This window comes from Cetorhinus maximus, chromosome 8 (assembly GCF_964194155.1).
Source record: "Cetorhinus maximus chromosome 8, sCetMax3.hap1.1, whole genome shotgun sequence".
In the NCBI taxonomy this organism is placed as follows: Eukaryota; Metazoa; Chordata; class Chondrichthyes; order Lamniformes; family Cetorhinidae; genus Cetorhinus; species Cetorhinus maximus.
Window position 1 is genome coordinate 24,079,025 of NC_135886.1, and position 11,113 is coordinate 24,090,137.

The 11,113-nt window shown below is 38.7% G+C and overlaps 1 protein-coding gene across 1 annotated transcript in view; it reads left to right on the forward strand.

The window, feature by feature from the left end:
* celsr2 (cadherin, EGF LAG seven-pass G-type receptor 2) overlaps positions 1-10,025 on the forward strand; it is a 328,955-nt gene extending 318,930 nt beyond the window's left edge. Inside the window, exons 31-35 of the mRNA XM_078547792.1 lie at positions 97-197; positions 3,069-3,239; positions 4,357-4,593; positions 6,523-6,772; positions 8,453-10,025. Of these exons, the coding sequence (XP_078403918.1) occupies positions 97-197; positions 3,069-3,239; positions 4,357-4,593; positions 6,523-6,772; positions 8,453-8,477 (784 nt within the window). The 3' untranslated portion in view covers positions 8,478-10,025. The remainder of the gene's footprint in view (positions 1-96; positions 198-3,068; positions 3,240-4,356; positions 4,594-6,522; positions 6,773-8,452) is intronic.
* The last annotated feature ends 1,088 nt before the right edge of the window (positions 10,026-11,113 follow it).

An 11,113-nucleotide genomic window follows, 5' to 3' on the forward strand; every position in this document is an offset into this window, starting at 1 on the left:
CTTGCCTATATTTCATCGTTGAATTCGTGACCCTAAATGTATGTGCCTGTATTAGCATCACTGGCTCCACTGTTGACGACAAATTATTCTCTTTAGGGAAGAAGCTGCTTTGAATAACAGTACCTCGAGTCAAGCCCATGTTGCCCTCACTGACCATGCCACTTCCTTATTCCATGAGATTAAGGCAAACCCAGATGGTAAGAAGGCATACGGTGGTAATGTGCATCCTTCACTCATCAATTCAATTGCATTACCTTACATCTCAGATCAAAAGCCTCTAGAAGATGTGCAAGCCCAAAGTTATTCATTTAATAAGTTTCTCAGCCACATTTAATTAAAATGGAATCAAAGCATTAAACCACTTAAAACCCAGTTATAGTAAATATCAACTATCATGGCCTGGCCATTCTTTAGAAATCAGTTATTCTTTGAATTGCTGTAAAATAGGTCCTATGTGGCACTGGATCCCAGAGCATTTTTTTCAAAGTCTCTGATAATGTTAGGGGAAAGGTCACGTTATAAGTCATGCAAGTTATTTTATTGTTTAGCACGAGGAATTGTGCTATGGTACCTCAATGCTGATGTGGCTGTAAATTTTGACAGCAATTTGCCTTGAAAAGCTGATGGAAGAGAATTATTTAAGAGTGCAAAAGAGATTAGCATCCTTCCTGGTTTTGGATAGTTAATAAAGGATAGAATTGCTTAAAAGATCTTTATTAACTGAGAAATGGCCTTCAAGGAATCTTTGGCTTGCATTCCACTATTAGGATCAGTGCAAAGGATGTACTGGTAAATTTCAACACCCTGAGGAAATTGGTGGATATATATTTCAGTGGGATTCTTCTGTTGAATAAGGACATGAGAATTAGGAGCAGGAGTAGACCACCCGGCCCCTCGAGACTGCTCCATCACTCAATAAGATCATGACTGATCTGAATGTAACCTCAACCCCACATTCCTGCCTACCCCCGATAACCTTTCACCCCCTTGTTCATCAAGAATCTATCTAGCTGTGCCTTAAAAATATTCAAAGACTCTGCTTCTACTGCCTTTTGTGGAAGAGTTCCAAAGACTCACGACTATCTGAGAGAAAAATGAGTGACCCCTTATTTTTAAACAGTGACCCCTAGTTCTAGATTCTCCCACAAGAAGAAACAACCCCTCCACATCCACCCTGTTTCAATTAAGTCACCTCTTACCCTTCTAAATTCCAGTGGATACAAGCCTAACTAGTCTCACCTTTCATCATAAGATAACCGACTCATTTCTGATATTGGTCTAGTTAATCTTCTCTGAACTGCCTCGAACACTTCTACATCTTTTTTTAAATAAGAAGACCAGTATTGTACACAATACTGCAGATGTGGTTTCACCAATGCCCTGTACAACTGAAGTATAACCTTCCTACTTTCGTAATCAATTCCCTTCACATATTCTATTAGCTTTCCTAATGAATATATTGGCTAAATTCTCCCGTAATCATTAATGTTACTAATGAAGATGTCCATTTACTGAGCAATGTACCTTAGTCGACTATGCTTTATGTGGCTGATTAGATACTGTTTGTGAGCAGATATTATGGAGAGGATTTTCCCCTCATCGAGTGGGTGCGGCGGGTGGGCCTGGGAGCAGCCGCGCAACAGTCTGCTGCTTATGATAGGGCTCCGACCGTGGTTTCACACTGGCTGGACAATTAACGGCCAGCCAGCGTGAAACTCAGTGTTGCCTGGGTTCGGGCAGGAGGAGCGCGAGCCCTGAAACGTGTGCACGTGCGGGGGTGAGCTCAGTGAAAGCTCCCTGAAGGCACAGAACTGCCTCAGGGAGCTGAAGATTTTTAATACGAGAAATAAAAATTTTAAAAAGAAGGAAAACATGTCCCCAAATGTGGCTCTGTTACACGAACAGAGACCTGTGAAATATGAGTTTAAAAATATATTTTTTTAGTCACTGTTCGAAACCTCATCCCGCCCATGGACGAGGTTTCATTATAAAAGCAAAGGCCGCCTGGCCTATTCGCCAACCGGACGGTTGGACAGGCAGTGAAAAATTCAATTTAATTAATTGATTAAGGGCCTATTCAGGCCTCTTAATTGTCAGCAGGCGCGCTACCTCTTAATTGTCAGCAGGCGCGCTACCACCTCTTGTGTGCACCCGCTGACCAAAAGGTCATGAGAGTGCACGATGACGTCGGGACACTCGCCCAACGTCATCACGCACTATTTCACTTCCATTCAGGTCGGGCACGCGCCCGTCCACGGGACAAAAACCTCTGCCCTATGTGATACATAACTGATATATCAGAAAGTTGAATACCAATGACACACCCCATGAGAATTGGTGGAGTGTATGGAATACCCTTCACTCATGCTGTCAGTGAAATGGAACTTCAGATCAGTACATGTTTTATATAAAATTTCTGTTATCACATTGCCTACAACCAGTAGCAAGTATTGATTGAGACACAGAAATCTCCATTCATGACATTTAAGGGCTGAATCTTTGGCTCGGTGAGCGGGGGTGTGGCCCGCTCGCCGAGGCGTAAAATGACGCGGAGTGACGTTGGGTGTGCCAATGTCACCGCGCGTCATTTAGATTTTCAGTTCGGCGGACGCGCACCAGAGCCCGCTGCACGCGCGCCGAATGTCAAAGGCCCATTAAGGCCATTAGTGAACTAATTAACCCTATTGATAAAGCTGCCTGTCCAACCTTAAGGGAAGTGGTTTCATGAAGGGTTTATAAATTAAATAAATATTTCATCAAAGTTCATTGACATGTCCCAGTTCATGTGACACCGTCACATGAGGGGACATGTCTTAAATTTTTATTTCTTTATTAAAATTTTTAGAACTTAAAACTTATCTCCCTGAGGCACCTCTGTGCCGCGGAGATTTCTGCGCTCTTTCGCACGCCTGTGGGTCGGCACCAGCCTGTTCTCACCCCCGTACAACCCCCCTGACAGGGGGAAAGTTCTCTCCTAAGAGATTGTTATAATTCTGTAGTACAGAAACGTGATCCTTGAATTTGCTCCAGAACGACTGGCAGCCAATACATTGTTTATTCCTTTACAGAACACGATTCAGACTCCGACAGTGATTTGTCTCTGGAAGATGACCAAAGTGGATCTTATGCCTCCACTCATTCTTCAGATAGTGAAGAAGATGATTATCCAGGAGAGCCAGGTTGGGAGAAAATTATATCCCCAAATAATGAAAAACATCCTAACCACAGTACTCCAAAAGGTAACTATAAAGCTGCTCAGATTTCCTTATTACATCTATGTTGGTACATGATACCAGCACTAAACCCAGTGAACTTGAGTAGAGTCAAGAATCAGCTATAAAAATCCTATGAGTATCGCCCTATGTGTGTCACTTTATGCCTCTATTCATGACTTAGTTTTGTTAACTGTACATAAATTAAGTTATTAATAAGTGTAAACATTGAGTGTTGTCTTATCTCAAAGCTTGACTAGTTTCCTATCTTAAGACTTGTTTAATGTATTAAAATCACACTTTGATATATTATTTTTAATAACATTTACTTTAACATTATTGATGAGGATTTTATTGCGTTTTTAAGGATGGAGTTAATAGTGGGAGGCGGTGGAATAATGATAATGTCACTGGACTAGTATTCCAGAGACCCAGGGTAATGCTCTGGGGAAATGGGTTTGAATCCCACCATGGCAGATGGTGAAATTTGAATTCAATAAAAACCTGGAATTAAAAGTCTGATGATGACCACAAAACCATTGCTGATTATTATAAAAACCAATGTGGTTCACGAGTGTCCTTTAGGGAAGGAAATCTGCTGTCCTTACCTGGTCTGGCCTACATGTGACTCCAGACTACAGCTTTGTGGCTGACTCTTAAATGCCCTCTGAACAAGGGCAATTAGGGATGGGCAACGAATGCTGGCCTACCCAGTGACGCCCCAATCCCCTGAATGAATAGATGAAAAAAAACTGTTAGTAGGTCCTTATATACAAAGGATGTGACCTCAGTCATGGTATTTATACCAATAGTGCACCAGTTTATCAATGGATTACTTTTGTTGATACAAACTGAAGCATGGAACTGGGTTTCACGTTGCTCCTGTCAATCTGAAGTCCAACTTTGTTTGAAAAATGATGAAAATACCAATTAAGTTGCAAAGCCCAACTACTCCAACATAGAAACACTTTAATCAATTTAAACGTTTGGGAATGTTCTGTGAAATGTCCAGAAATGAATGAGCAACCTTGTGTCATTACTCTCTTCAAGGCGACTGCATGTATTTCGGTGTATGCCTAAATCTGTAGAGAAAAAGCAGCAGTCTGTCATTTTTTTTAAAAACAAATTTCGATTGATTTTCTAGTGGACAACATAACTGCGCACGTGAAACCTTATTGGCCAGGGGAGTTTATGACAACAGCAAGTGAGAGTGAAAGCCATGGCGGGTCAGAGAATTTGAAAGTCGAAACGGTGGCAAACATTGAACTTCACCGAGAAAAACTTAACCATTTGGATGAAAAGCCAAAGGAGAATGGAGACAGTCTGTACAAAGAAAATACGTTAACATCATTTCCTAACCCTAATGCACAGCCTCAGAAAGGTAATTGTTGTTCGAAATCAAATCTTCCTGTCCCACCCGTGCAAGATTTGGTTATTCAACATTTGTTTCCAATCAAGAGAGCTAGGTTTGTTTATGGAGGCATTGACCCATTTTTTGTGGATAGTGGTGAAGGAATGGTGCCTGTTGTTCACTACAGAATTTTAAGCAAAGACTTGCTAACGTCAGATGCCTAATCCAGTGCAGCTTCCTCCTCGTGGCAAATTTGAGCAGGTCAAACAACAACGAGGCACTTCAAACAATCAGATTGAAGAATCCTCACTGAGATACGCAGAGTGTAAACCAGGATGTATAAACCAGGAAGTAGAGATTAGATTTAAATCCTGTAGGCCGGGATTTCCTGGTTGTGCCAGCGGTGGGCATCATCACAGGCAGGACAGGAAAATTTGGAGAGCAGCCAAAAGTCAATTGCGTTTTTGCCACTCTCCAAATTTTCTCATCCCACCTACGATGATGCCCGCCACTGGCGGGACCAGATAATCCCGCCAGTACAGAAAGTACAATAAAAGAGAGGAAATGAAAGATAGAATTGTGGGAGATCAAAGATAAAAGATAAAAAATATATTTTTTAAAATCTCTTATGAAATTCTTAAGAAATGGGACTCCACATTTGTAAGTATGTAATTTTCAGGGCCAGAGACATTAATTGTCAGTGGTTATGACTGATCACACCATTAAAAATTCTCTATACCTGAATGCACCAGTCCTAACTCTTTCTGCTTAGTGGCTAAGTACAGCCAGTTCACACCCTTACATGTATTTCAATACCAAGTTTATTGGCAAGGTACTGTTCTCGCAGAACCTGTAGAGGAGCAGGGTAACTTGGACTATAAGTTTCAAATTTACTTGTTTAACTGATCATGTGCATACCCCAAAATTATTGCCTGACTTGCTCCATTATAACAATGAACATTGTTAGCCTCATCATTATCCTCAACACAAAATCTGGGCCATTAATTTATGGGGCAGTACCTTTTGCTCTTGGTCTTCTCTGTCCCATTCAAGAACCAGCTGATAAGGGAACTCTGTCTCATCTGAATGGCTATCTGATCTCTCCAGTGTCCTCCACCAATACATTGAAGTTGCTCTCCAAGGTAGGATAAAGTAGGGATTAGCAGTTTACCCTGTGGAAAATCACAGCTGTGTTTGCCACCCTACAGGTCTGCCACAGCATGTTTGAATACCAACGTGCTGTGTAACTTTACTATATATGAATTTTATTCTAGCCTTTTGATGTTTAAAAGCCCTTCAATTTCCAATAATGAGACTGAAAATGTAACCAATAAAGATATATCTATTTGCCCTTATGAGCAATTTTCTCTTAATCCTTAGGAAAAGTTTATATTGTATTGTTATTTGTGATGATTGCTTTATTTGTTCTTGTTCATAAACTCTTCTCACAGAAGTTCATTTGCTGATCCATTGTAATTCAGTGGTTCTCCTCAGCACCAGACAACCCATTTCAAAACAGCTCAAAGAAATGTCCTATTGTCCAGAAACATGGTCGCATTTTATTCTTTTATGTTGAGCATAATGATGAGGCTAATGATGGGATGTGGGTGTTGCTGGCAAGATCAGCATTTGTTGCCCATCCTTATTCCCTTTGGTTATCATATTCTGTTGTTGTCTTTTGCAGTACGACGGACGAATTAGGGCCAAACTGAAGGACAGTCCTTACTTCTGACATACATTTTAGCTGTGACCTTTAATAATGCTTTTTATCTGTCTTGGTTGAGATGAGTAACAATATTACAATTCACACTGACATTTTGTTCTCTCGGTTCCAAAAATGGTTCATCATTAATGTTTCGGTCACTTGTATTATACAAGTATTTGTGGTAATGCATGGAGAATAGAATGTTGCTTTCAATAAGTTGTGGAATGTTTTCATCTTCCTTTTGAAATTTACAGGAATTCTGAAAAATAAAGCATTACCACTATTCTCAGAGAAGAACAGCATCAATCGAATTCATAATGAACTTTCCAATCATAAACCTGCCACTGTCTCCTCACGAGCATCTTCAGTGGGATCCAGTGAAGGAAGTCGGTCAGGAGGTGTAACAAAACTGAGGCAAACAACAGGGGAGCAGATGAATGGAGTAATGCCCATACCCATGAGCATTAAAACGGGCACAGTGGATGAAGATTCATCGGGCTCTGAGTGAGTATCTCTTCTATATGTCCCTCAAAGCTATCTAACAAAGACACAGCACAGAAGGCAATTTGACCAAATCACTGAAGTAAAAAAATCATTACACATTACTTAAACCCATAGTATTGTGGAAGTAATTACTTTAATTTGTACAGTTTCTACTAGAGCTGGAATCCAGCTGTTGCTATCCAAATGTTTTATCAATATTTCTGACCTAAAGGAGCATAATGGTACAAAATATTTAAAACCCAGGGACAATTACATCAGCAACTTATATTGCAAGCAAATACTAGTCTTAAAATGACTGTTTTAGAAGAGGCCTGTTAAAAATAAATGAGTGTAATACCTCTGTCATAATACCAGAGACAAGAATTTCAACCAAGCATTTATAAACATTATTCCACGGTGTAATTTCAGGAACAATTTTTGGAAAACATTCTCTTTATATAGTTCTCACCTGGAATCATCTTCTGACCTTATATAATTCAGCTTATTCTCAATGGCTTTATATATATAATATATATATATAAATAATATATTTTAGTAATGGTACAGGTCAAGAGTTCAAAGGTTGCAAAGGGATGAAGATATGATTACCTTATTTTGGCAATGAAAGCTCTTTAGTGACATCTTGCACTAGATGCCCATTAGTGTGAATTGATGTTTTTGATGTCACAATGTTTGGCATGTTATGAAGATCCAGTTAACATCTTATTAGTTAATTTTTATGCACATGTTGTGCCATAGAGAAGTTAAGATTATTGAACACAAAGTATCTGCAGAAACCATGAGGTAGATTTTCAACTTGCCACCAGGGCATTAAACTAGGGCTGTTCCCCTTGGAAAAGCGAAGATTAAGAGGAGATTTAATAGAACTTTTCAAAGTCATGGGGTGTCTGGACAGAGTAAATAGGGACAAACTGTCCCCTTTGGCAGAACAGGAGGACACTGATTTAAGGTGATTGGCAAAAGAAACGACGATGACATGAGGAAAACCTTATTACATAGCGCATGGTTGGGATCGGAATGCTCTGCCTGAGAATGCAGTGGAGGAAGATTCAATTGAGCCTTCAAAGAGGGTTATCTGAAGCTCAAAAATTTGCAGGGCTATGGGACTAGGTGAGTTGCTCTTCCAGAGAGCCAACATGGATACAATAAGCCAAATAGTTTGTTTCTGTGCAGTAACCATCCCATGATTCTATAAGCATTTTGGGATTTGTTTGATTTATCTTTATGGAGCAGAACAAAATTTGGCATAATCTATCCTCAGTAGAGCCCTTGATAATGCAGAAGCCGCAGAGCCTGGCAAAGAAACAGATGCTTCTCAGTCAAAGCTTTCTGTACTTATTGCTCATTATCGTTTTTTTGAAAAAAAAAACAAGTGTTGTTTTCATCCTTGAATTTGACAAAAATACTTAAAATATGCTGTGATATAAATTGAAATTAATATATACATCTCTTATTTATGAATTATAAACTAATTTCTATTCCTTTTCTCTCCTCATCAAACTTGCAGATTTCTATTTTTTAATTTTCTCCATTAAAACATTTACACAGTTAATTTGAAACAATATCTCACTGTCAGCCACATACTTCCAACTATAAAATGCACAGTTGATTTCCATCACGCTATTTTCAGCATATAATCATGGTCATGCATTTTTTTCCTTTTGTCCTTTTCATACTCAGTAGCAGTGATGAGACCTCGATATGACTTCTCATGTCAACATAGGACACGGTGGATTGCTAAAGCTGCAACGATGTCACTTTGCTTACTTCAGGCAGCTCTGGTAACTTATTGTGCCTTGTCCCAAGGTACAACACTGCACATAAGCGAACTCTCTAATGTGGAAAGGAAAGAAACTGCCATCATCAAAGTGTGTGTCTGGAAGAAGTGACTTGTTACTGTCAGTGCCAAATCATGCTGAGACGCTGTTCTGTTTGCACACAGTGCTGTGGACAAAGTGGGTGCTTGGAGACTAAATTACACAATAATCAAAACGCACCCAGACATACTTTGGAGCAGTGAGGACAGAACATAGAGCAACTAAAATTCAAAGAAGCAAATAAGAGCTTCAGAATTTCATGTTCTCAAACAATGTGCAGAAGAATGGAAGACTTAAAGCTTCAGGGAATTTATTGTAACTACTGTTTATATGATGATTCATAATATGGTTCATAATTATAGCCCTGTATCCAAAACTCCCCTAGACAATCTCGATCACAAGCTTATTTGACTCTTTGACTGTCCCAGTTTTAGGTTATAAGAGATATACATTATAGGAATCATATCAATTGCCTTACACTAAGGTAACAGAACCTGTAACTATGGCCACCTTAAGTTTAAACCTACAGGGTTTTTTTTTGATGTGTAAAGAAAAACATTTAATTATGTTAAAATTAAGCAAAAGTTTGGCTGCACTCTAGACATGGCTTTTTTGTTTTATCAATCAAATGTTCAATACAGTAGTAATTGATCAAGTATATTTTTACACACACACAATTATTTCAGTACTATTAGGAATTGATGCATGGAGGAGTAAAAACATTACTTGGCCTGCTTTATTTGGTAATGATAGACCTTTATTTACAATCCAAGAATCCAGTTAGGCATTTTTTTAAATGGGTGTTTGGTATTTTTTTTTAATGTTACTGAGTTTGTCTTTGGGAAACTACATTTGTCACAGGTTGCGCTCCTCACCATGAGCAGAGCTGAATGCTGCACCTAGACAAATACAAGCCGGTAAACTTGAACCACATTCACCACATGTGGGGGAAAGAAAATTGCCTTTAGCCACATGGCCTTCATGCTCCAGCTCTAGTGGAGTTGTCCTCAGACCAATGCCTCCTTAAACATTTTTTTTTTACAAGACAGTTGTTTGTAGATATTTTGATATAATTTGTAAGTTGTCTTGAGAGAAAATGTGTGCTGTACATGCTTTTCTGTTTAAAGTTGGTTAACATAGTCCTTAAAAGAAAAGTGAGTAGGAAATCCAGGATGTTTTATTTAAAGAATGCTGCTCATTTTTTTCTGTTAATATGATGTTTGTCCATATTGTATAGATTCAATGTTTTGACTGAAAGCAAAGGCTTCCATTATTTTATCTGAAGAAAATTTGGTAATGATTTTTCCATTATTGTCATCACCACAAAAGACCAGAAACTAAATGCTTTCTAACAGTGAATTGTACAGTGAATTCCTTAATGTATATACTGTAGGTTTTTAAATAAATGTAGTTGAAACAGATACAGTGACCTGAAATTGACAGCAGTATGACAGATTATTTTGCCCAGAATGTTTTCTTCCTTGATTTAGGAAAATGTTAATATTCTAGTACTATTTCTGAGTTGTTAACTCATTTCATTTTTGGTACTTTTCCAATATGTTCTTAATCATTGTTTTAGAACAGAATGCATTGCTATTAGATGTACAATTATTAATATTCATTGATAAGCAATCACATCTCTGCTGTTTTCCTGCAGCTTTAAAGGGGAAATAAATATCAGCACTTCTGCCTCTTAATAAGCACCATGCACCTAATCGCCACTGAAATGAGAATCTGGGCAGTACTCTCAGGAGCATAAGAAAGCATAGAACTGGGAAACATCCCCCAGTTCATTTGCTCAGTCCAAAAATATAATTCCTTCATGGAAAGTTACAGGCCAGAAATGACCTAGTGTTCTCAAAATTATGCTCCACAATGCCTGAATATTTTACATTCTTTGTGTAATTCTATTGCCTCCATTCTGATTGGGAGGTGGCGGGGGGGGGGGGGTGGGGGGTTAAACTATTATAAGCAAGTTGACAACTCTAACTGAGATAGTGGTAAAAACATACTAAACAGTTGAATACAATTATTATAGCTTAATTTCAATTGCATCTTTTTGGAAGTGTCTCTACATTAAATATCCCCACCAATGTTAAACTTACTAGAAGTTGAAAAACAAACCACACCCAAAGACCAAGAGGCACCAGCACTAGCCATTGTTTTAATGACATTGAGTATATGAAACAATGTAGCAGAACATTACTTCCATTGAAATTCAACCCATATCAACAACCAGTTCTGCTTTAAGTAATAATGGATATGTATAGTTTTGAAAACTGAAGGGTGGAATCAAAGATCATGTTGATGCGTCTATAGCTACTTCCTGGCATGGAAGGATCGTCCTGTGAGGAAATATTAAATAGACTGGGCCTTTATTCTCTGGAGTTTAGAAGAATGAGAGGTGATCTCATTCAAACATAAAAAATTCTTAAAGGGCTTGACAGGCTAGATGCAGGAAAGATATTTCCCTTGGCTGGGGGACTGGGGTCTAGAACCAGGGGACAGAGTCTCAAAATAAGGG